Source organism: Colletotrichum lupini, chromosome 7 (assembly GCF_023278565.1).
Source record: "Colletotrichum lupini chromosome 7, complete sequence".
NCBI lineage: Eukaryota > Fungi > Ascomycota > Sordariomycetes > Glomerellales > Glomerellaceae > Colletotrichum > Colletotrichum lupini.
The window spans coordinates 3,913,501-3,939,346 of NC_064680.1; the positions used below are offsets into that span (position 1 = coordinate 3,913,501).

The window sequence follows — 25,846 nt, forward strand, 5'->3', positions numbered from 1 at the left end:
TTAGTCGCCATTGGTATGCTCCGTCTTCCGCTTCTTGTGCTTCACATCTACAACCTCTTCCTCCATTAGCTCGCTCTTCTCATCTAGGCCGCTCCACTTGGGCTTTCCATCGGGAAGATCAACGACCCTCTGCCCGTAAAAGATGTGCTTCCTACTCAGCGATTAGCATCACGGCTTTCAGCCAAGCGTTCACCTTGACAACGAAGGAAGTACTCACTGAACATCAAACTTCTTCCTCTTCTCTTCCCCATCAAAATGCAACAGCCCAGGGAACAACAATACCATGTTCCTGCCCTCATCCATGATTCGACTCCCGCAGAACCCGCAGCTCACTTTACACGGCAAATCGTGGCCCTGCAAATTCTTCCCCGACGAGTAGAACGTCAACCCATCAACCCCGTTATCGAACGCCAAGTCTTCTTTATGGAAGATGGCGGCCCATTGGAAGGGCGCGCCGTGCATCTTTTGGCAATCTCTGCAGTGGCAGAACTTTGATGCTAGGGGCTCATCTTTTGAGAGCCAATAGGTTACTTGGCCGCATTGGCAGGCGCCACGGATTTTCTTGTGGAAGGCTTCGCCGTGGGGGTGGGATTTCCCTGGGGCGATGTAGGGGGCTTGGGTTTTCCAGTGTTCATCTTTGGAGTTTGTTGTAGTTTTGGTTTCGGTGGTTTCGGGTTTCTTCATTTTGAGGGTTGAGTGGGAGGGAGCTCGAGGTTGTGGTCCGGCTGTGGTTAAGGTGGTGCGTGAAGGGTGGAAGTCGTAGTGCTTGGGTCTCGCCCGGTGCTAGAATCGGTCTCGATGATTGTCGTAGAGTTTCTCTTTCTGTCTTCTAAGCCAAATTGAACACCAAAGATGGGGCAGAATGCAAAGGTTTTGTCGAATCCTCGTGGATGCTGCGAGGGAGAACGAGCATAGGCCCCCAATGACGCGGTGATTGATGACATCACTGGCGTAAACATCTATGATGCCTTTATTCGGGCGTGAAATAAGAAATGTCCCGCACTGGTAATCTTTTTGGTCTACTCTGGGTTAGAGAGGGAAAAGCCACGGTTTCGACGATCTATGGGGTAAGGTAGGGCGTTGAAATGTGTAACGGTTGAGCTAAGGCGCTTTGGTATGGGGTGGTTGGTCTGAAGTCCAAACGGGATGTCTGGAATCGGGATGAACCGCACCTTTTTTCCTATGGTGTATCTTGATCTATCTTTCCTTGCACCTTCCTCCCTCTTAATTGCCCTTTGATTTTTGGGAAGACTGCGGTCATCGATCTTTGGCGTTGAGGGCTCCCCCGTCTGATCAAGGGGTAAGGGAGATGAACCGGCGCTCGGACTGGCGTTCGAGATGTCATCGGGTCATCATCGATCGGGCCTGTTTACCCCACAGATTGCAAGCAAATCGGGGAAAGGGCCCTGACGATCTTGCGTCCCAATGTGAGCTACCGCGAACTCGATGTCGTTAGAAGGGAGGTGAGGTCATCATGTGTAAGCAATGTGATAGATGGGAGTAGGTAAGTCACGCAATCAATTGGTATTTGCGACTATGACAAGGTGAAGTTTGACTCTATCCAAACCGTGGACTATAGCGAGTGCGATACTAGTAATTCGCAATGTCCCACGACAACAATCAGCTTGAAATCTTTCCTATGAGCTTCTGGTTGATATGGTGCGTATGCTGTTGGGAAGAGAACAACAGCTTGAGTCTCTCAGCCTTCCGTTAAAGCACCTGCACTGGGTAAGCCTCTTTCACAAATAGCAGTGTACAACCCCCACAACTTACATTACTTCTTCGACGTAGCCATCTTGTCCCAGGAGTCTTGCCAATCGCCAAGATACGTCTTTATCTTTTTCACCTGAACATTCTTTGTAGTTTTGCCGCCTCTCTTAGAGCTACTATAAAGCTTCTCTGTGATGGTCCGCGAGTTTCCAAGATAGTCTTGAAGCATGGGGGATGTGTCTCCAGCACTACCAGCAATGTATCATGTTAGCTCAGTCCAAGTTTCGTTGCCAACAAATCCTCCCCTACCTTTTGACTGTAGAACTGGAGGTTGTAGATCTAGACTGGTCCATTTCTCGAACGCTGTTGTGGACTGAAAAGTGCGGCTTTGGTATAATTTCCTAGCGTTGTGACTTGAGAGCATCTATATAATAGTAAAGACCACAATAGCTTGATGGTACGCTTGCCAAATTCTTGCTGGTTATTGAAACATGTTTTGAGGGCTCTTTTGTATTGCTTCTGAAATATGCCTGCTAACATAATTGGCGCTGGATGGGCATATTCACGTCTCATAGATTTAATTAGCATCAGTCGTTCACAGACAAGTGGTGCTATTGGTATCTAGAAGCCATGTCAACTCAATAGCACACAACGTCAAAGTTACACATTACAAGCATGATAAGATTTAGCTCGATTAGCACGGGACGCAACGGGGAGCAATACACCACGGAAGTGCCTTTACAAGTCATTGGTCGCCTGATTTGGTAGTCCGCTTGGCAAGCACCCCTGCCACCCTGGCGAATAGGAGGCAAAAGCACAGCTGTGCCTTGTTCCTACTGCAGCCTCACCCGACCATGCTGAGGGATGTTGGCATGTTCCTGATTTCTGCCGAATCTCTGTCCCGTTTCTCTTCCTTAAATTCCATTTCAATTCACGCCTGGTCGATGGGTGCGAGTGATCTGTGCATTTCTGTTTCGCTCCTCCTTTACCCAAATGCCTTCCTCTGCTCTCTTCGTCTATCTTATTGCCAGATATCCCGACTCAGATTAGATTCATTTCTCATTCTACCGATCGCGAGATAATGGATCATTTTCACGGTACCTGTAGAAAGGATGATCACAGTTGCGACTGTGATCAATTCTCTCTGCAAGCCAGTTATATAGATGGACCACGCATACATTTGATTGAAGAGATGCAGAGGCAGAAATTTCTCGAAACTTCCGAAGAAAGTGACGGAACCCCTTCACTTACGGCCACACTCTCGGCTGCTTCTAGTAGTTCGATTTCGCCAGAAAACAATGTATACCGTATTCCTTCCAACACATATTCCAGCCGGGCACCCGAACCTTTTGTCTTTGAGGACAGCGTCTTCTCAATAGCACCTGGGTTTAGTCCTTCCACAAACATCTTTTTTAATCAAGCAACAATACCCGACCTTCCATTCGATAACCATTTTCTGGATTTCGACGCCTACCCGTTTGATTTGTGCAGTCGTCCCGACCAAGTCCCCTTGCCAGTTGATGGAATAATCGAGCTCCCACTCGCCACTCAGGAGAGCAATGAGAACCCTAGATATGCGTCTACTTACTGGCCTGCAGTCTTCTCAGACCAAACGGAACTGAATGCCACGGAAGATCTCCACACTAGCAGACGGAAAGGTAACATGCTGGTTTCTATCCCGGAAGCCAGCGCTGCTGAAGTCGAATCCGAGCAGCAGTACATCGTTGGGCTGGCTAGCGAGATGCAGAGAAGACTACGCCATCTTTCTGACGCTGGAGTATCGCGATCTTGGAACTCGTCATTTTCCAGTGTGATTCGAGCCTTTACGATCCGCCTTGGCCATGAGTCCTCAAATGATATCAGTCACAATACCTGGCAAATCATTCATAAGAACAGTGGGTAAGTGATGCTCAAAACTTCCATAGCACTGTCAGTTATAGGTACTCAAGAGAGTAGTCAATAACGATTCATCAAATAGAGAGCTTTTTATTCACCTTCAGAATATGATGTCATTTTTTGACAACCACGTCAAAAGTAAGGAAACCGATGGCACCAAGGGAAATCTTCATGATATGTCTGTGGAGGATAAGATGAGTCTCTGGGAGGACCAAAAGAATCCCAATTGCACACCATCTCCACAGTACACACAGCTCAAGGAAGACACACGAGATCGCATTGAATCTTCCACAAGACAAATCGAATATGAAGCGATACTAGAAAGTCGGGCCTTCCATTGGTTATTAGAGCATTTGGAAAGACAAGCCTCGCTGTGGTGGGATGACAATGATCTAGGAATCTGCGTGAAGGAGGAGATCCAGCGAAAAGTTATGGATCTCTTCGCATTGAAGATCGACGAAAGGCACACATCAGAGATTCAAAAGATCAAGTTTCAGCTTCTTGACTGGCCGCTACTCGGCATAGGAAGTGACAAACAACATCTTCAGCACAACGACAAGACAAAGCCATTGAGACAAGTCACGCTTGAATCTGCGGTGGTCGTATGTTGTGCAGATAAGAGTCAGGTGGTGACCATAAGAGACTACATGGATCAGACATGGCCATCAAGTTGGAAGCAGGCCTTTGATTTACTCCAATTTTGTGCAGACGTTGGGGAAACACGGGTTTTGGATAATAGGCACCAAGTCGGTAAGTAGGTTGTGACTATTATCAAACAGGATGGTCGCTAAGTTGTCAAAGTTGGTCCACCAGGTCATCCTAATCTCCTAGCTTCGGTAGAAGATGGACACCTTACGGTTACAGTTGAAGGGTATCCCTACTTCATAGCTGAGTATGGCGAGCAACTTGCGTGGCTCTCAGCCGCTGTTGCACAGAATAGCCGCGCTGCTTATCGCAGACCAACAATCACTCGACAGAGAGAGATAGGATCGGACGAAACCATCTTCTGTTTCGACATCGTTCTAGAGGAAGAGCCGCTTCAGTCGTTGCCGCCGCAAGAGCGGTCATTTGCAGGAATCCTAGGACAGGATTTCGTAGCTATTCGAGGATTTCCCATCCTTCGTCGCCCGAAAGAGTTTCCTGGGATAGAGATTCCATGGAATATAGTTCAAAAGCTAATAGGAGATCCTTACAGTTTTCACACAGCCCATGGGGGGCAAATAGTCCTCAGCGGTTAGCGAAAAGCCATTGCTCTCGCTAAACTATTAATATCCCTATTACAGAGTAGTCGGTTCGAACCGTAGTTAACGAAGAGATTAATTAAACTATCTAAATATCTACGTAGTAAGTATAAAAAGGAGGTTCTAACTATAGGTTAAGCTAGCTATAATAATCGTAAATAGGGCCCTTAATTAGCCCCTATGTAGTTAGCTATATACTACGATCGAATTAGACTTCTAATTTAATACTAACTTTTTCTTTTTTTTATCGATTTAACCGCTATAGTTAGAGGTATAATTCGACCTCGGGCCTATTTATTAAGTTATCTCTTTTTTTTTCTTTTTTCTACTCTTTTTATATAACCTATCCCTCTATTCGTATAGTAACTTTTTTATTACTTACGAATTACTCTAATCCCTTATTAAGTACTACTTTTATAAAAGCGTTTATAAAGTTATTTTTATTATTAATTTAATAGATCTTAAGTATCTCGTGCCTTTTATACGATTACTTAAGAGCTATAATATTTATTATAAACTTCTTTTTTTTTATCGTTTTTAATTTAACGAAGTATTCGTATAGTAAGTAGGAATTGGTATAAATAATTATTAGAATAAGTAAAAAGCTAATTCGATTAGTAATCTTCTTTAGTATCGTTAAAATTATATAAAAAAGGTTAACGCCGTTAATTATATTATAAACCTCTAATGCTAATATACTTCTTATTACCCGCTTACTTTTAATTAATAAGTAATAAATTATATTATTATATATAATAAATTCGCTCTTACTTATACTCTTATTAACTAAGATAATAATATACCCTAATTATAAAATAAGGTCGTTATTATTCATAAATAACCTATTAACGAAGACGTAGAGCTTACTAATTATAAGGTTAATTAGATAATAAACGAGACCTCGATTAAGATTCGTTTATTACTATTTAAGCTACTTATTAAGTACTTTAACGTCTTATTTAGTTAGATCTATAACCTATACTACCTTAGTATAATTAAAAGTTACTTCGAACTAATAAATACTTATAATATATACCCCTCGCATAAGCTTAGCCTTATACTACTTTTTAATATTAGTTACGTTCGGGTTAACGAGTTTAATTTTCTTACCCTACCCCTTTTATTAAAAGACGACGGTTTCCCCTTTGATTATAAGAATCCCGCTATTAAATACTAGGGGGGTATTTATTATAAAGACCTTTTTTAGCTTCGTTATAAAGCCCGCTTTCTAAAGCTCCTTATCCTCTTTTTTTATAAAGTTAATATTAAATAGGCCTAATATATCGTTAGTTTATATTTTAACGATCCTAAATTAGTCGCTTTTATACTCTACGACTAGTAAGTACGGGTTATATATAAAAATAACTATTAATAGTTAATTAATATAAAAATCGTAATAAGTAGCTTATTAATAAGTACTTAATTCTGCGAGCCTATATAGTAACTTAAGTACTTTAATAATCGTACTTTTTAAGTACTTACTAACTATTTCCTTTAGTAAATAGGCTAGGATTTTCCTTATAAGCCCTGTAGCTAATTAGGTATAGGCCTAAGTAATATTACGGCTCTAAATCTCGTATCCCTTTTTCTATAACGATACTATTAGTATTATTATTAATCGTTAGCTATAGCGCTATATAATAAGTAATTATATAAGTAGCGTTGCTTTTTTAACGTTGCCGTATTCCTAAATTACGTATTTAGACTTCTTATATAGCTAAGGTATTCCTTTCCTTTTAATCTTACGAACTATTCGTAATTTAAATATATAGAGGTTTATATATTTTTCTAAGTCGTATAGGATAAATCGATAGACCCCTCGATTATAAAAAGTATCTACTTTAATAAGATCTAATCCCTTATATAGCTTTTTAGTAGTTATAATTACGCCTTCTTTACGTAGTTTAACCGCTAGCTCGAAATCGGCTTTTTTTTTTACTATATAAAAAGTATTAATTACCTCGTTACTAATAATAAATTACCGCGTTAGGGCTTACTACCGTAGTCTTTTACGACGTTTCGCTAGTAGTATTAGTACCCTTTTAGTAATTTCCTCTTCCTCGTCGTTTATTAATACTACTACGACGATTTCGTTAAGGATAATTTCCTCGTTAGGATCTATATAATACGGTCTAACTACTATAATTAATACTTTAAGTAACTAGTCGCGATCCCTCGCGACTATATAAGAGCGCTCGTTAACGGAAATTAACTTATATAGCCCAGCTTATTATTAAGTAATTTCGTACTATATTTATATATCCGAATTTAGTAGTATATTTAGATTATCCCCTATATTAGGCCTATTACGTATAGTAATTACTTTATTAACTTACCTTTTTACGCTTACCTCGCGTAGTACCCGTATTATTTTTTTAATTACTTAGGCTCGTTAACTTATACTTAGTAACGGTAATAAGGCTAAGGTCGTTCTTAAATATGCTCTAAATACTAATAGTATTAATATAAATCCGTTAGGCCCTATAGTATTATTATAGTATTTAAGTACTATTTAGAGGCATTCGTCGTTAGTAAAATCCGGATTTTCCTCTTTAATAATTCCAAACGCCCTTTTTAACTACTAATATGCCCTTTTTACCTTTTTAATACTATAGTATGCTTTAACGGGTACGACTTTTAGCTATATACTATAGGCCGTCGTATTATCCCTAAATTCTACTAACTTAAAGCTAGTATTAATATCGGTTCTAATACTGTTTAGCGGTCCTTAATATATATCGATCTAGCTTTTTCGTAGGGCTACTTATACTATCTTTACTTATAAATCCCGGAGGAATTACCCTATTTAAAAAAATATAGCTACGTTGATTATATATAGTACTAGCTAACTATTTAAATAGAAAATATCGACGACGATTTCCTAGTTAAAGTTAAGCTTATTACGTAATTTAAACTTAAATTTATATAAGCTCTACGTATTTATTTAGTATCAATAATATACTTTCGTTAACTACTCTAGCGCCCCTATTTCGATATTATTATTACCTAATTACTTTAAGAGGTTATATAGCCTCGTAATTAACGGGTACCTAAATCTCTAGTATAATCTTCTAAGCTCATTTTCCGTTAAGTAATTAATTAACTTCGTATTATTAATAAGCTTTATAAACGTATACTCCTATTATCGTTCGACTATCTTAAAGTACTTATCGCTAGAGATTTTATTCCTCGTATTATTAAATATAATACTTAGTCGATTTATATTTTTTAAATATAAGAGAAATAGAGTATTAATAAGTAAAATATAAAAAGTTATCGTTCTAAAGTACGTCTCTACTTCTACTATACTTAGGGCGACGATTTCCTTACTTAAGCTAAAACTAATCCTTATAATACCTATTATTAACGTATTAAGTATTACTAACGCAATCTTTTATAGCGCTTAGAATTACCCTTTTCCTCTAGTTAACTATTATAATACCCTAGTATTTAAAATAATCTTATAAAAATCGTCTAAGCCGTACTTTTTACTTACGTAAAATACCTATACGAGCTTAGTATTTAAAAGATCTAAGTAATATAAAAAGGACCCCTCTAGCTACCCTTAGATTTACTTAGTACTATATTCCTTTTCTTTAAATATTAAAAAAAATAGCGTCTTCTCCTTAATTATTAAAAGAATAGGCTTTAGTACTATTAGATTTGCCTTTTTAGCCGCCTCCGTATTTATTATCTAAAAAACCTTCCCTTATTATTTATAAATAAAAGCCTACTTATTAAGAGCTTTTACTACCCTTTATTCGTTTAGCCTCGTATATTTTTTAAAAGCTAACGGAGTAAAAAAAGAGTTATTAATATCGTTAATTTCGTTATAATTTAATTTATTAATATAGGGAGTAAGATCTTCTTTATTTTCTAAATCTTTTATAAGGGGTATATACTTTAGGCCGCTACTTTAGTTATTATTACTAAGTTCCGTACCCCCAGATCTACCCTTATATATAATAAGGAATTAGTTAAACTAACGAGGGCTAGTTTTACTATTTACTACCCTCGACTTTTTATACTATTTATATAATTTAATACGCTCTTCTTTAGAATAGTTACTTAACTAATATTTATCCTTTTTATAAATATAGTATTACTTTTTTTATTACCCTATTTATAAGTTAACTCTCTATCTATTTAACGAATCTAGGCCTCTTTATTAGTAGTTACCGTATCTAGCCTCTTTTCCTTTTTTATTATACGTTCAATCGACCTAATATTACTAATAAGGGCCGTCGTATATTTAGAAATAGGTTTAGTATAGTATTCTTATCTTAATATTAAAACTAAATCTTAGCCTCGAGCAAAGCGTCTCGTAGTCTTCGGGTACTTAGTATAGGGTTATTTTTACTTCTAATATATACTAAACTACGGTATAAAAATATTTAACTTTCCGCTCGTTTATCCCCTTATTTAGCTAGGTTTTTACTAACTTATTAATTTGATTAATAAGCCCTTCGAGGATCTCTATTCGTAATTTACCCTCTATTATCTTAGTTATAAATATAAAAAAAATCGCTCGTAGCTTAGATAGGAGCTCTAAGTTCTTATTATAAGTCTCGAAGTAGCTTTAGATTACGTTAATTATATTAAAAAAGTTATTTTAATTAAGATTACGTACCGCTTTATAATAATAATTAAAGACTTTACTTATAAGTACGATATTAATTACTAAATAGTATTAGTATTCCCTAATTCCGACTTTTTTATAATAATTATAAAATATTATTAAGGTTTTTTATAAAACCTTATACTTCCCCCTAGAGTATAATTTCTTTTTTAAGAAGATCTTTTTAAGGTTTATAAATTACCTCGTATTTATTACTAGATTTTTAGTATTTATATACAATCCCTACGTCGCTACGTACTATTAATAACTTTAGGTCGTCTACCTCTTTTCTTATTAGCTAATTAGCGCCGAATTTTATATTAATAACGGTAACGAGTTATAAATCGAAATAGGTAGAATTATTAATTATCGTACTTCTAGTACTATATTTTACCCCAGTATATCCTTTTATAATAATAGATTTCTATTAGTAATTATAAAAAGGAAATCTAGGTCGTTTACCCTTTTTTTAAATTCGTAAAAGCAATTATACACTTTATTAACTTATACCTAGTTCTATAGCACGAATTCCTTTTTTATAATTATTACTATTAATATTTTATATAGCTCTCGCGATTATAATTACGCTAATAATACCCCTCACCCGTAGAGGAATTTATTAACTACTTTTATAATTCCTAGGCTTACGCTTATAAACTATTTATCTAGTTAATAGCTAAGGTCGTTTACGATCTTATAAAATAGGGGTTACCCTTATAGCCCCTTTTTTTTATAAACCTTAGTTAAATAGATTAATACTATGTTAATTTACTTATTATTAAGCTAATTTGCGATTCTATATATCTACGTCCCCTAATAATCCGGGTTAATATTTACTTACTTATAAAGGATTAGGATTCTATTTAAAATCGGGTTTCGTCCTCTTTTTCTTTACCTTAACTTGCTAAGGGTCGTGCTCTAGCTTATACTTATATTAGTAATTACTAATATATTTAATTTTAATAAGAATATATCTAATTTGCGCGCTAGTTATAATAAATCCGTACTTTTATTATTTAATAAATTTATTAAAGTCTAAGAAATTCCTACTTCTTCTTACTATCTCGCTACTACTCTCGTTTTTATTATTTTTAATAATTACTACTACCCTTTTAAATCGCTAGCTATCGTACTTACTAAGATCCTCCTTTTTATTTAATATAAAAGGGTAAGTTCTAGTAGTTCCTTTTAATAATAATAGTAGTAGACGTTTATATTATTATAATAAAATATAATAATTAATCTTAAGATCTTTATTAGTTACTAATATTTACTATCCTATATATTTCTAACTTCTTAAGCCTCGTACTTTTTATAATTTCTAAATAGCTTCCTTCCCTAACCTACTTCTTTTAGGGTAATATTTTATAAAAATAGTCGAAAATAAACGCTAAATAGCTCGTAAAAGAGCTATATAAGCTATTAAAAACCGTATAAGCTATTAAGTATAATTAACGAAGTTAAGCCCTCCTTTTTATAAAATCGTAAATTTTAAGGACTTACTAAAAATGCCTAATTACTACTCGTACGTAGTAAAGTTAGATACTTTAGAGGTCGTATCTTTTATGGCCTCTTAGTACCCTATTTTATATCTTTTAAGTAGTCTTTTTCGTAATTTAATTATAGTTAAGTAATTATTACTTATTAATAATCCCTTTTATTACTTAGTTAATTTCTTAAAATTAGTAATCTCGCGCCGGGAGCTAGTATAAAAAAAAGCCCTTTAGCGGCCCTTTAAAGGATTCTTTTTTTTTTCCTTTAAATCCTCGTCTTTTTAGCCTTTTCTTAGGCTAATAATAATTTTAATAAGAGGTCGTAAAACTACTTTAAAATAGCCGCTTTTTTTTTAAATTAATCTTTAAGATCCGTAATACTCTTAACTTAATATTATTAAGACCTCTAAATCCCCTCCTCTCTTATTAAACCGTCCCTTATACTATATTCTTATATAATACTTAGGGAGTAGTTAAAAAAGCTATAAAAAGGTCGTTTAAATCGCGGGCTTAAGGTCGTACTTATAAAATCCCTATAGTAATAAACTTTTCTATATACTATAAATCTCTTAGCTTAATAACTCCTATAGGGTTACTTTCGTTACTAAATAAAAATATTTACGTTTAAAGATCCCCTTTTTCGATTATATAGTACTCTTTTATATTATATTATTAAGCTCGTTCGTTATACTAATTAATTAAGTAAGTAGTTATTACGTAAGTATTTCCTTTTACTAATTTAATTAATTAATTTCTAATTATAGGCCGGTTATAAAAAAAGTCGTTTAGTAAAAAAGCTACTCGGGGCGATAATAAAAAACTAGTTACTTAAGTAGTTTTATTAATTAACGTAGTTTAATATAATAAACGTCGACCTTTTATAAGTAATAAAAGGCTACGATTATTTAATTCCGTACGGTATTTAAGAATTACCTCCTTTTTTATCTACTTTTATAAAGTTAATTAGTACGAGTCTCTTATCCTATATAGTATTAAGAGGTCGTTTCTTTTATATAGCGAGATACCTTACTAATTTATAATAATAGAATTTAATTACTAATTAGTATTAGTATCCTTATTATAGGGTAGTTAGTTCGAACCGTAGTTAACGAAGAGATTAATTAAACTATTTAAATATTTACGTAGTAGGTATAAAAAGGAGGTTCTAACCGTAGGTTAGGCTGGCTACGATAATCGTAAATAGGGCCCCTAATTAGCCCCTGCGCAGTCGGCTATATACCGCGGTCGAATTAGACTTCCAATCCGACATAAACAAACCCAGAATATTTCCCTTTGGTCCGAGGTCGCCACAGGCAAAAACGCAAGATTGATGATAGGATACGATGCAACACAAGTCATAGACCTGGTGCGATATCAAACTGGTCGGCATATCATCACCCAAATCGGAGACTCAACGTGGCCAGAGACACCATCTGGATTCTCCTCTTCTGGAGGAAAATCAAAAGGACCAGCTGTAGACGTCAACTCCTCAACGCCATCTGTCCAAATTATGGACACCATCGAGTTGTCGCCCTGGCATTCAAATACATATGGAAATCAAAGCAAGTCTGAACACTGCAAAAGTGGTTTGATTGATCTCCATAATGGTGGCGGTGATGGAGCTGCCGATTCTGCAGCTGCTGAATCTGCAGATTCCTTGGACACGGATCTTCTGTCAGTATCAGATGAGTCGGATGATATCGACTTCCAGCCTTTGTACGAAGACCATCCAATTTTGCCACTGATCCAGGCCATTGCTCGTACCCTGCTCCGAGACTATCGACTTCAGACTCAGCATCGAGGAGAGACGTCTTCCAGTGGTGCCTCTTCCTCGGCATCAGCGCTTGACCAAACACAAGAGGCGAAAGGACCTTCGAATCCTCAACTTCCAGTTAATAGAAAGCGCAAACCTGAAACTGAGCTCAAATCGGGCAGAGAGCCAGGCAAATCATCGGGATCAGCGCAGGAGGCTAAAAAGCAGCAGCTCACATTAGCATGCCCCTTCTGGAAATTCAATACCGACAAATATCATGTTTGCGTCACCAAAAAGCTCACAAGGGTACGGGACGTTAAACAGCATCTTAAGAGGAGTCATACTCCTGAGCACTACTGCCAACGCTGCTTCAAGATCTTTGACAACGAAGATAGTCTTCGAGGCCACGTATCGAATCCAGAAGGGTGGACCTGCCTTCTCAACGAAACAGGGGCGCTGGACGGAATTTCTCATGAACAAAGCAGAAACTTACACAGAAAGTCGGCTCCTGGGCAGACGGATGAGAATCAGTGGTTCGCAATTTGGGACATTCTATTCCCTGGAAAGACAAAACCACGCTCAGCGTACATGAATCCCGATATGTGCGAAGAACTATCAGCTTTCCAAGAGCATTTGAACTACAATGCTGCTCAAATCGTGCAAGATTCACTAGAGACCGCAGGGTTTCTTTGGCATCTCACAACCGAGGAGGAGTCACAAAATCTTCGCAGGGTAGTCAACGAGGCTCTCTATGCCATGCAACAAGAGTGGATCTCAAATCGAACAACTATGCGACCAATAGCAAGCGCACGACATTCACATCATCAAAGCCACCCTGGCAACTCTCAACCCGTCAGAGGATTAACGACTCCTACTGACAGCGGCATTGGTTTGGAATCACAGACCGACGGATCATATCGAAGACCAAGTACTGTACCTCAGCAAGCAAATCTTTCAGGTTTAGAGCAGCAGGACAGCTCGACTGGTATTGAGTCGCAAGTTTTGACAATATTGGAAGATGCAGCTCGAAACATGCCGGTCTTCGATGGAGGGCCGACCACAAATTCTTTAGCTGCCCAACCAGCATCAAATTTTTGGGTACCACAGGCCCATCTAGCGGGGTTGACAGGACTCTTTGGACCCGATTCAAGAATGAACGGATTTGGTGCGGCGAATAGTACAGTCCCGCTGATTGATCTTTCCTTTTGGGGCTTTGATGAGAACGTGGGACATGTCGCTCCGGCTTTGACAGGAGCGGCAACGGCGGAAATTCCGTCATCAACAGCGCAAACACCTTGAAATGTATATATACGAATGCCAACTTGTTGGTAGAATTCATACTTGACTTCGACGTATATTGTATCGGAACTCATGAATCCAGCCATCTGACAACGAGCACGCCTGATGTGTGTACTCAGCTAGATCAAACAAAGCCGTAGGCGTAGGAGGCATCGCAGTATTGGCATGGAGCTTTCAAGTCACCGATTCTCATTAAAAAGAGGGTGATATACAGGCGGTAGCAAACATGCGGAAAATTCACATATATTCATCTCTGAAATGCCCACACGACCTCAATTATTCAACCTGAGCATCTTCATTGCGGGGCACTGAATGAATGTTATCCGCAAGTCTCCCCACAACCCGCCTGCGGCTGCAACGTGGGCTGCCGTAACGGAGACTTCAACTTTGGATCGTCGTTGCTCCGGAGAGAATCGTTGCCCCGGCGTCCGGGGTCCGACGTTGCCGGATCGGCACGATGGCGAAAGTCTCACGGGTCTCCGCCCCAATGAACGCGTGGACGAGCAGGACGGGGATTTATGATTGCGGCTCCAGAGATCGGCAAACTGCTCAGTCGGTGAGATTTTGCTTCTGGATAAGCTCATCTGCTGCCACTCTGGATGAGACGAGCGTTGATAAAAGCAATCTCGTCAGCAACGGTTGGCTGAGATGTGAGGAGTCGGGTGGCATGTGATCGACAGAGTGGTTGGGGACTTTTCACCACCAGTCGTTGATCCGGGGATGGCTGCCCGCGTGGTGCGACAAGCACATCTAGTCCGTACGATCAGTCTAGCTATTCGAATACTGGCTAAAAATAGATTGTTCTCGTTTTTCCATTTCCGAAAGATGCAAACCGAATGGCCGCAAGTTCACCGAGAGCTGCAGCGCGATGGTATCTGCTTATCCTGTAGTAGGCACACGCCATTGCCCGTATGCAGATGAACGCAAAGCCAGCTTGTCTGGACGCAGTGGCAACTGGCAACTGCAAATCGAAGACGTGACGGACGAAAACCTGGATGCAGGCCCCTGGAAAACCTTAACGATTCAGGGGTGGCGCCAGGCGGGCTCTTCTCCTCTCACACCCCCTTGGCGCCGTTGGCGGGCAACATCAGGCCTGGTGGGTGCCTCTTTGCGCTCTAGTAAAAGTCAATTTCCTTGGCCGTCGTTCGTCTGAAAATACTTGGCACTTGTGTCTTGGCGACAATCCTGACATGGCCTTTCCGAGACTCGCAGAGTCCAAAGTCCCAAGGGCTGCAGCCGGTTGACTCGGTTGGGGAGGCACAGCAGAAACGCAGCGGAAGATCTTGTGGAAGATGAAAGGAGGAGGCGGTCGGACAAAGCAGAGGGTGACGGGTACTTGACACCTGGGCGCACACGTTGCGTCGTAGGACCGAGGACGACGTGGACTGGGGGTAGTCGGAGAGGGGGATGTGGAGGATTATTTCAATTAAATTGAACAGCGAGAGCGGCAGATGGGGAATGGAATGCCAGGCTGTCAGCTCATTCTGCAATCTGCACCGTGTTGTTTCTTTTCCACACTCTCTGAGTCTCATTATCCAATACTCATGCCCGCGGAGCGGTGCCGGGCACCGGGGGAGGGGTTGCACTGCTGGGGGAGAACCCCACCTGGCACCCGGCTGCCCACTGCACGGCAAAGCCGAACGTAGGCCTGTAGTGTGATAAGGGAGAGGAAGGGAGGGAGGCTCGGGAGCTTGGGAGTCGGGATTCGAATTGCAAGTCTCTTAGAGTCTGCATAGAGAGGGGGAGGTCCGAATCCGATGTTGGCGAGTGGCTTTTCGCGTCCGGATGGGAGCCGCGGTTGTTACTGCAACAAGCGATACGGATACGGTGCAACCATTACACGGCATGACAGCCGGGCAGATCATAGAACGACATCAGCCAAGCCTGTTTTTCTTTTCGTGATACACAGTAACGGTCTGCAGGTGGCTGGTCGTTTCCTGGATAAGTGACTCGTAGCATGGCAACCTGATGTGACCATGCCAATCCCATTGTGATGCTTCCTGCGCGACAACCGCTGCAAAGAGAAACATCGGCGAGATAATCGATAACAGAAGGAAAGGAAAACGGGCTGTACTGAGCCACCATTGTGCAAATTGGAACCTCACCGTGCCATCGAATCGATTCGGCGTTTTGTCCGCATTCCTGAGTGCAGACTAGCACCAACTGAGGGCACATTCGCAGCGACTTCAGCGAGACATTCAACGAGGCGCGGGCTTTTAGCACGACGACGAACTGGTGTCCATGACGAATGAGAGGCTCGGCTAGTGGCAGCTTGTCTTAGCAGCCAGCCTTCCCGCACGCCACACGTTGGCAAAGCTGGACAAGTTCAGGCACAAGTTTGCACACATGCAGCCAGACTGTATAGTGTATGTAGGCTTTTGATAGCTCGGACCAATTCATTGGAAAACTGGACACTTGTGTGTTTTTCCCGAGGGATGTTTCTCCTTCGCGCGGGAAAAAGAGTAGCGCCTCTGAAACCAATGGCTGATCATGCCAAGAGTCCGAATTTGGTTTACGCATTCTATAGTTTTTTAAGGCATTTGGAACTTGTGGAGAAGCTTTTTATGAATGTTTTTATGTATTCTGATTTCGAACATGATGAGAAATATGTATAATGTTTGTTGACCCTGATTTCCCTTCCAGCAGGGGATGATGATGATGATGACATATTCCGCGCCCCCCTTATTGTTGCGTAATTCTATACTGATCTATGTGCAGTAGTTACAGGCATTACATTATCGTAACAGTCATCTTTGGTTTTGTACGTCTGTGATACGCGCACATTGTGCCGTGTGCAAATGTTAAGCGCGACCCGTAGGCGCCGCCTGTCCCGCGCGTTATGTGTGTGATAAAACAACGATGCTATGAGTTGATTTGAAGCAATCTAGTAGATGAAGGAGAGGACGAAGACGAGGATCGTGTAGGCCGAGGTGACGGTCAACTCGGTCTCGAACCACGCAGCCTGGCCGCCAAAGGCAATCTTCTTGCTCTGAGGTGTCGGGTGGGCGACAAAGGTCTTGGGGTCGCGCTCGAGAAGCTGCTCGCGGTCCGGCATGTTCGGCGGGTCAATGGCGTAGGCGATAGGCGTCCAGAGCGAGCTGCAGATGAAGATGAAAGTCAGGGGCGGCCAGAAGGCGTGGGTGATGAGACACATCAGGATATCGCGGAGCTCATCGTTGACGTAGAAGCAGCGGTACGAGGTGAGAACCACGCCGACAAGGGTGAGGTAGACGAAGGCCAGGTGGAAGATTGCCATGTAGTTGAAGAGGATACCCCAAAGACGGCGGAACATGCCCTTGCGGGTCTTGGGGTCGCGCTCATTGAGGGCGGAGCCGAGGGATCCGGTGGGCTTGAAGGCCTGCGTCTGACCACCGAGCCAGGTGGGGAGGATGAATGAGCGGATGATGCAAAGCGCGATGTACGGAGACATCCAAAGCTGGTAACGAGAACCGCGCTGGCCGGTGTGGTAGCCCGCGGGGATGAAGAGAGCAAACTCGCACAAACGATTGGTGAGCGTGGCGGCAAAACAGGCGCGGATGAGCCAGCGGAGCTGCTCATAGTTGGCGTAGGCGACCAGGGGCTTGCCCATGACCAGGATAATCGGGATGGCGAACATGGAGAGGGTCAGGAGAATCGTGTACAGACTGAGTGTAGCGTAGAGGAAGCCGGAAAAACGCTGCGCGACCGTCATCTGCTTGACCTTCTCACCGTACAAGCAGAAGTTGAGCTTGAACGACGTGTCAACGGTACCAATGGCCCAGCGGGTACGCTGCTTGAGATGGCCGCCATAATCCTCGGGGACGGTGCCAAACTGGAGGGGCTCGTGGATGTAGGCCGTCTTCCAGCCCTTTCCAAGCATCAAAGTAGAAGTAGCAACATCCTCAGCCAAGGAGCCGAGGGGGAAGTTTCCTATCTCATCCAGAGCCTCACGACGTACGCAGTAGCCGGAACCGGTGCACCAGGCCACGCCGAGGGCGTCCTTGATGGGCTCAATGACGTGAACGAAGAAGTCCAGGGACTGGGCGAGAGGATCGGATGGCGGGGTGTTGTAGAATAGCTGCGGGGGGCAGGCGAGGGCCACCTTGGGGTCAATGAGCATGTGAGGCAGAATGGCACGGAGCCAGTCGCGCTCGGGGATCTGCAGGTTCAGAGTTAGCTGAGGTTGAACATTGGGCGAAACCTTAAAATCGCGGGGGACGGGGTCATCATTGAAGGGTATAGTGAGCTGTGGCTGGTTTGAACGTACCATATCAGCGTCGAGAGCAGCCATAAACTGACCAGCGCCGCCGGGCATCGTGTGGACAAAATCGAGGGCGTAGTTCAGGTTACCGGCCTTGAAATGGTGAGGCACACCGGGGTACTTGGGGCGGCAGAGGTAGTGAACATTGGGGTAAGTCATGGCCAAGGCTGCGATACCGCTCTCCAGGCCCTCGGATTTGCCGTCATCGCAGATAATGACGCGGAACCGGTCGCGGGGGTAATCGACGTCGCAGGCAGCGCGGGCGGTGTCAAGAACCAAATCATCCTCTTCACCGCAGCAAGTGAGCAGAACATCGACGGTGGGAACGTCCTCGCCCATAAGTCTCAACTTAGGACGCTGACGCTTCTTCATGGACCACATGGTCCAGATGTTGTGCATAATTGAGGGAATGGCAACAGTAATTTCGACAGCGATGAAGACCCAAGCCTGAGCATATATTTCCTTGGCGAGTTGCTGAGCAGAGATGACGCAGTAGATACGAAGAGCGAGGTAGACGAGGTACATTCCGGTAGCGAGGATGGTGAGAATAGGAACCATGCGGAAGACGTGGCGCTTCCAGCCGCCCCAGATGTCGGAGTCGTCGCGCTTGTGAAGTCTCGCAATCTGGTCGCTGCCCTCAACCCACTCCTTGGCGAGGACCGGTGAGGCCTGTCCGGGGAGCAAGTTTTGCAAACTTTGGTGGCTCTGGTTCTGTTCAAAGTGTCAGCGGTTTTGAAACTATCGTGAATTCATCAAGGATTGTCATACCATTGGGCTGTTAGGCGTGGAGTCGGTCGACCATGGATGCCTCGGGGCAGCCAAATGGTCAAACGGCGTGTTCGCGCCGCTCTTCAACGTAGGCGTCGCTGAGCGGGACTCGACCGGCGTGTCCATACCCGAGATCGAGGGCCCGATTGAAGGTGCGCCAGCCATGCCTATCGAGTGACGGTTTGCCCAACCGGGAGGTCCGTATAACTCGTCCCCGGAGACAGCGTGAGGCTGCTGGTACTGTTGTTGTTGGTTGTACGGCGGCTGGAACCCTTCCTGTTGCTGGTACGGAGAAGGTGCGTTATTCGTCAGGGCGCGTCCGAATTGCTCCTGGGACTGGGTCGGTTCGTTCTGGTACGGGCTACCATACGGGTTTTGAGAGTACTCCTGGTATTGCTCCTGGTACTGAGGTTGTTGGTATTGCTGGTTTTGCTGCATCTGCTGGTTGTTGTTCTGATACGGCGGCTGATATTGATTTTGGTGAGGGTGATGATGTCCTTGAAGAACATCAATTTCCACCATTTCCCCCTCCGGGTAATCCTGACCCTGCTGCGGTCTTCCGTGTCCCCCCATCATGATTGCGGTGTTGACCAACCGATGGCTGGAATGAACGAGTGAATAGCGTGTCTAGGGCGGAAACGTTGTGTGTGTGTGCCGAAACCAAAGGGACAGCCAGAGTGTGTGTAAGAGGCTGGGTCGCAGGTAAAACAGGAACAATAGTGAATCCCCGCGCGTCTCGCTCTCCCTGCTCTTTTCTCTTCCGCCAAGTTCAGTTCGAGACTTGGACGGACGTTTTGGTTGAAAAACGAATGTGGGTGGTGATGTAAAGGGAAGAAGTATTGGGATCGAAGGAAAAAAGAAGTCGACCCGCTTAGTACATGTAGGAGGAGTTGTAGCACAGGAGCATCGACCGATATGTCATCCAACAGGAGGAGCTTTTGCACAAGTGGCACCCAAACACAGACTTCCAAGAGCCTGGACTGACTTGACAGACAGGAATCAGAATGCCGGTCAGGTCTGGGGGAGGGAGTGTACAAGAAAAGAGACGGATTGACAAAAGGCCGGGCTTCTCTTCTCTTGTGCTTCTCGGGGGGTAAGGTCAACGGGAACGGGATCAGTCTGGGGGAAAGGAGCAATTGGCAAGCAAGACATGGGACTAGGAGCTTGCTGGGAGGGCCCGCGGACACATCAGGGACATACATGACTTAACGGGAACCCACTCGGACTCCGCTAAGCCTCACTGCCCTGATTACGATCCGACGAGAGCCTGACGTGATTAAAATTGGGAGGTCCAGGTTGATGGAGCCCACATCATCGGCCTGTCCAGTCTGGGCGCGAGGATGGTGAATCTGTGATGGACTCGCCCCATTTCACATTTCGCCCCGGGTCAGGTCTGTGCCACCTTGGATTCGAGTGGCCTGCCTTGCCAAGCTGTCCTGGGTTATTGCCTCCCAATGCCTATTCGCTTTCGTACTCTTTGCTTTCTGAAGACAGTGTCGGAGTTGACTCTGATTCTCCTACATAGCCCTATGCATACATAGTCATAGTACTCCGTAGAGAGGTCGTGCCAGCCGGGTGGGATAGAGAGAATTGGCATTGGCAACAGATACCAAGCCAGCTGGACTGGGCATGGAGGGAGACAGCCAAGCGCTTGCTTCAGCAGTCATGGTCCTAAGGGAAGGGAAGAAGGGGGGGGTGTGTGTGGGAGGTCTCCTGGAAGGGTGTGAGCGGCGCGCGGACGCCGGGGATCAGGTTAGCTTGTGTTGCCTAGCAAGTCCATCAAGCCACTCGCAACCCCGAAAGCCTACTGGCTGGGTTCGACCGCCGCGCCGTTGGTTTGTTGTTTTCTTTTCTATGTTATTTTGATCCTTGGGTCGAGTTAGTGGAGAGTCTGCCACCTATGGGCACGTTCTCCCTCGTCCGCTCGCATATGCTCACTAAAGGATTGGATGTTTCGGTCAGAAAAGATGGACATAACCAGGGGCCAAGAGTCTCCACTTGAAAGACATTAGGGGAAGGAAAGTACGGCTAGTGGTCGTAGAAAAGGAAAACAAAAGAAAAGCTGTCATGAATGGTGACTCGAGCCAAGTTCCTTGACCTTTTCCCACCTCTTCCGCGATGCTCTGTAGCAAGCAAGACAGGGACAACCGGGCAGCTGTCTCTCTTTCTCTCTCTTCTGAATCTTGACTCTTGAACCTTGATTTCGGGTAGTCTTTGCGTTCTCCTTTGCTGTGCTTCCTATTATTTTCTTTTTCCTCGAGGAGGGGCCGAGCCCACTGTTCGGATGACAATGTTCGCCAATGAGGGCCATCCCAGGACCGTCCAATGACTTCCAGGGCCATCCCAGAGTCCGCGTCCAAGGCCGTCGATGGCAGTCTGGTTCTTATCCACTTGCAGGGCCGTTATCTTCACAAATCCCTGCTTTTTTCTCGTGTTCTAGAAATGCGGGTACCATTTTATGCAAGGATGACCGAAGGCAGCCGGCACATTGACTGGCGCTAGGCCAGGGGCCGGTCCGATTTAGAAGCAGGACCTGCAATCGTCGATTTTGTGATCTGAGATGTCCGGTCTAGCTGGCAAAAGTTTGCTTGAGCTTTGGGCCTTTTCGGAGGAGGGGGAACGACGGGATGATGGAATGGAATGGATGGACCACCACATATCCGCATACTATCCGTACACAAGTTAGGACTCAGCATTGGAAGGGGGTTTATTTTTGAGGAGGCAAAGAAAAAAAAAAGACAGCCGGTCCCAGATAGATCCTCGCCGGTGTAAACGTCCCCAACGGACCAGGCTTTACACCGTCTGCTTGCTCCAGGACTTTGGTCGTTTCGTTTCGTTTTTTTCTCTCTTGCCCATCGCGTTCCGCCCGGTTTGTTTGGGATTCAGACTGGCAGAGCAATTGGTGAACATAAGCACGAGCAAGGAGGACGAGGTAATTACAGTCTGCTGCACTGGCTGCAGAAAAGAGGACAAGCCTTTCCGGGGTGGCGTGCTGCGCCGCGGTTGAGGATAGGGGTTCTTATCCTCGTAGACTCTTTCTGGACATTCGTTTGCCCGACGCGCCTCAGTTCTGCATTTTCTTTTCCAATATCCTCACTTGGCTTGGCCTGTTCTTGCGCTCGAATCCCAGGCCCTGACGTACGTCGTACAGTTAACTGCTGCCGACTGAACAAGCCTCGTCTGGAGCCTTTCTGCTCGCCGACTGTCTACTTGTCTGACTCTGCTGTCTGCTGTGGCCTGTGACTGCATTTCTCACCACGCAGACAGCAAGCCTCACCCAACGGTGCTCGGATCATCCAGACACGCCCCCTTTCCACACCCCCTTTCCCTGTCCCCTGGATACCTGCACGAGTCGAGGCCCGCGCCCGCGTTCCCTGACATACCCTTACCTGACCAGACAGACCTGGCTTGAACCTCTCCTTACCTGAACCTCCCACCCACCTAATCGATTACCTACCCTCCCATACCTAAACCAGAATCCGACCGTCACCGACGACACCTCTTTCGCTCCTCTGCATGTGCTGCTGCGAATAGAAGTAGACGAATTGCGTCGGATTTCCGCCTGAGCCTGTCCGCATCGTCGTCTTTTGGAAGGGATCACTGCAGCAAAACAGCTCGAAGAGAGACGTAGAAAGCATTCACTTACGCTCGTTTTCCTTACTCTCTCTTTCCCCTATTCAAAATGCCTTTCCTCGGCTTCCGCTGGGTCGTCAACTTCGTGTTGCTGGCCGTCCCCATCGGAGCGACTCTCGGTATCCTCATTGGAATCGACGCTGGCAGGAGTTCAAACGGACAATCGCCAATTTTCACCGAGCCTGACAACCCGGGCACGACACCAAAGAACAATGGCATCACGGCAATGGTATCATGCGACAAGGCAATGGGTCTTCACCCTCTGTCCAAGGGTCAGGAGTACACACGTAAGTCAAGTCCTTCTCATCAGTCTTTCGCGATGTCTTCATCGTCGCCTGTCTCCTCCACGGGAACCTGCCTCTCCGCAACATGCGGCGGTACGGGCCGAACACCACGATGCAGTCAAGCCTCTCCCGTTGCGGATGCTCTGCGCGCTGTCTGTCTCTATGTCATCTGAACTATCTTGCGTTTTTCTTTGGGAACAACACGGACTCCCGTGTTTTGTTTGTGTGTTCTGGCCCGCGGACCTTGTCATGCTTCATGGCATGAGCCGTAGATTTGTTTTGACTTTTGCTCCCTTGAAATGCGAAACCTGTCTGGGCGGGCGCAACCTGGCCGTCCGGTCCAGTTGGCTGGCCTTCCTGATCTTGCAGATACACACGGGAGCTTTTCTTTATTACAACAAGACAACAGCATGCTGACGATTTCTGTTTTGACGCAACAGTGAACCCGAACCAGTGGGGTTGGACAGAAGGCACAGATGGTCTCTTGTGTATGAATGTACGTTGACTCTTAACCCCTCCTGCGCCCATCTTCATCGCGGGGTTTGGTATCACCAGGGCCAAGCCTTCCACTGCAGCTTCAACGTTTGCATAGCTTGAAGCTGCAGTGTCGCCGAGCATGGCCATCAACCATGAGCAGCGCAGCTAACCCGTCGCTCCCCGTCTCAGGTTACCACATTCAACAACCAGACATACGATACCGGCTTCAGCGCCCCCGAGTTCTACGTCACATGGCGCTACCCCCGTGGCCCCGAGACGCAGCCCGTCCACGCTTTCCCCAACATCAAGGTCGACGGCAGCTCTCTCCCGGTCTCCATTCCCAAGCTCTCAAACATTAACGTAGATGTCGAGTGGTCCTACTCTGTCGGCAACTATACCACCGATGGCGCAGCTGCGACGAACACCGACGAGACTGAGCTTACCGACAATGACACCAACACCAACGTCGCCATCGATATGTTCTTGGACGACGACAAGACCTCGGCGCAAGACAGTACCAAGGCGAAGTACGAAGTGATGGTGTGGTTTGGCACATTTGGCGCAGCGACACAGCCCATCGGTTACCAAAATGGCGCCGGCGCACTTACCACAGAGACGATCAACGGAACCACATTGTAAGTTGCTGCTTCCCCGATATCCTTGATTGGAATGTGGGATTCTGGGAGTCAAAGCTAATAGTACTTGCCTTGCAGCCAACTCTTCTTTGGACAAAATAGTTTGAGCCAATACGTCTTGACCTGGAAGGCCACGGCAACGATCGAGCACTTTGTCGGCGATCTCGCCCCCCTTCTGACGAAGCTTACCACCATGACCAACGCCAACTTCCCTACGACCTCGACATATCTCGGCTACATGGGTCTTGGTTCCGAAGCGCTCTCAGCCACCAACGTTGTCACGTTCCGCGTACCGACCCTATCGATGGAGATCAAGGCATCATCATAAGAGAATCAAAAACGAGAAACAGACCATACAATGGTAATGTGTACATTGGACATTGGCTATTTTTTGTTAGCGAGCATTGATATCTGCACCAACTAGAATAATGAATTTTTCAGGGACATTTGGGATAATGATCACATCATATTTTGTATATACGCATATATCATCGGATGGCAGGGGCTTCAGGGTGGTTATCATTCATCAACGCGCACTTTGAATCAAGATAACCTACTATATTCAATTCCGACCCAATATCATGTGATCCTTGGAATGCTCTTTTGTTGCTGACATTTCGCTTCGCTATGGCCCCCCACCTCCATTGATGAGAATTGCGCACACGTTTACCATGGCAAAGTTATGCAACGAACCGGAGCTCGCGGTGATGAATCCACTTTACATCTCCAAGCGAGCAAAGGAGCTGTCCGCCGAGGCTCTTGGTATGGCCTATTAAGGACAGGGAACCGCCATTTCGGTGTGGATATGTGCCGACTCTCGACCCACTGATAATTCCGTACAAAAAATCCCTCCCAAATTCAGGTTCGTCGAAGGATTCGCAGGCGGCCTGAGGCCAGTAATAGGGGGCGTGAAAATTGCCTGGGCAAAACCTGGGCAGACGCAGGTACAGAACGCTTAGCGACAAGGGCTACCTGGTAGACTTGGCCAAGGTTTCTCTGCCCAGTTCCACCCCAGTCTATCCGTACACTCGCCAGAATTGGTCAGGGCCTCACGGGCTTTTTCCTGGAGGGATGGGACGGGAGGAGGGGGGATTGGAAGGGCAAAAAAAACGTCCCCCCACCAGACGACGTCAGAACGCCCAGCCGCGGGTGCGCAGCGCGTAGAAATTGGATCCCCCTCTCGGGATGGGCGGGCAAAGGGGGCGGCAGAGTTACGGATGGTAAGGTGAGCCTTGGAGTTTAGTTGTCAGTTGTCAGCTTGACAACCCAGGCTGTGCCTGTTCAGCGCGGCAAGTTTCGAGCCGCGAGTCGCAATTGCTGCTGCCCAGCGGGTGGAAAACATTTGGGGGGAAAGTGTTGATTGCGTATTTCCCAAAGTTTTCGTGTTCACATTGCCGTCGTTGGTACGAAGAAGCAGATGGGCCCGAAACTATGATGGCCGCCGCCCCATCTCCATTCATTCGTAGGATTGACTCGAGTTCGTCATCAGTGTTCAGAATGCAACAAGACACTGTCTCGGTCGATCGCTGAAGTTGAATTCCTGGACTGCCCGTCGTTCAGCTCCCGTCGTCTGCTCCAGATCCGCTGCCAGATCTGCGCGGCACGGAGTGTGGCTGTACAACACGGATACGACCGGAGAGGAGGGGCATGAGTCGAGTCAACTAGCACCGTCGCATTCCAGTCCTCGTGTTCAGTGGTACGGGCAGGTCTGGTCTGCCAATCGGCTCGGCCCTGCTGGGTTCATGTTCGATGAGCGATGCATTGTTCAGCAGTTGATGGCGGCCGCGCATCTGCTCCAC

General features: G+C 44.9%; 6 protein-coding genes across 6 annotated transcripts; 2 read left to right on the forward strand and 4 right to left on the reverse strand.

Moving 5' to 3' along the window:
* Positions 1-684, reverse strand: CLUP02_14190 (uncharacterized protein; the record flags this gene model as incomplete). Its single annotated transcript, XM_049293122.1, has 2 exons — positions 1-151; positions 218-684. 2 exons carry the CDS (start codon positions 682-684, stop codon positions 1-3), a joined length of 618 nt encoding a protein of 205 aa, XP_049150268.1.
* A 1,090-nt stretch (positions 685-1,774) lies between these two features.
* On the reverse strand, positions 1,775-2,063 carry CLUP02_14191 (uncharacterized protein; the record flags this gene model as incomplete). The annotated part of the gene is made up of 2 exons (XM_049293123.1): positions 1,775-1,958; positions 2,020-2,063. The coding sequence occupies 2 exons, from the start codon at positions 2,061-2,063 to the stop codon at positions 1,775-1,777; spliced, it is 228 nt and encodes a 75-aa protein (XP_049150269.1).
* Positions 2,064-2,385: 322 nt separating this feature from the next.
* Positions 2,386-14,206, forward strand: CLUP02_14192 (uncharacterized protein; the record flags this gene model as incomplete). The annotated part of the gene is made up of 7 exons (XM_049293124.1): positions 2,386-2,474; positions 2,516-2,671; positions 2,761-3,609; positions 3,746-4,356; positions 4,408-4,700; positions 12,241-13,985; positions 14,134-14,206. 7 exons carry the CDS (start codon positions 2,386-2,388, stop codon positions 14,204-14,206), a joined length of 3,816 nt encoding a protein of 1,271 aa, XP_049150270.1.
* Positions 14,207-14,282: 76 nt separating this feature from the next.
* Positions 14,283-16,761, reverse strand: CLUP02_14193 (uncharacterized protein; the record flags this gene model as incomplete). Its single annotated transcript, XM_049293125.1, has 10 exons — positions 14,283-14,605; positions 14,648-14,760; positions 14,844-15,001; positions 15,072-15,125; positions 15,177-15,494; positions 15,580-15,814; positions 15,851-16,271; positions 16,317-16,417; positions 16,606-16,713; positions 16,745-16,761. 10 exons carry the CDS (start codon positions 16,759-16,761, stop codon positions 14,283-14,285), a joined length of 1,848 nt encoding a protein of 615 aa, XP_049150271.1.
* A 133-nt stretch (positions 16,762-16,894) lies between these two features.
* Positions 16,895-20,220, reverse strand: CLUP02_14194 (glycosyltransferase family 2; the record flags this gene model as incomplete). Its single annotated transcript, XM_049293126.1, has 4 exons — positions 16,895-18,148; positions 18,257-18,961; positions 19,019-19,619; positions 19,886-20,220. 4 exons carry the CDS (start codon positions 20,218-20,220, stop codon positions 16,895-16,897), a joined length of 2,895 nt encoding a protein of 964 aa, XP_049150272.1.
* A 2,480-nt stretch (positions 20,221-22,700) lies between these two features.
* Positions 22,701-24,375, forward strand: CLUP02_14195 (uncharacterized protein; the record flags this gene model as incomplete). The annotated part of the gene is made up of 7 exons (XM_049293127.1): positions 22,701-22,938; positions 22,962-23,154; positions 23,208-23,278; positions 23,376-23,431; positions 23,491-23,517; positions 23,578-24,047; positions 24,150-24,375. 7 exons carry the CDS (start codon positions 22,701-22,703, stop codon positions 24,373-24,375), a joined length of 1,281 nt encoding a protein of 426 aa, XP_049150273.1.
* Positions 24,376-25,846: the final 1,471 nt, after the last annotated feature.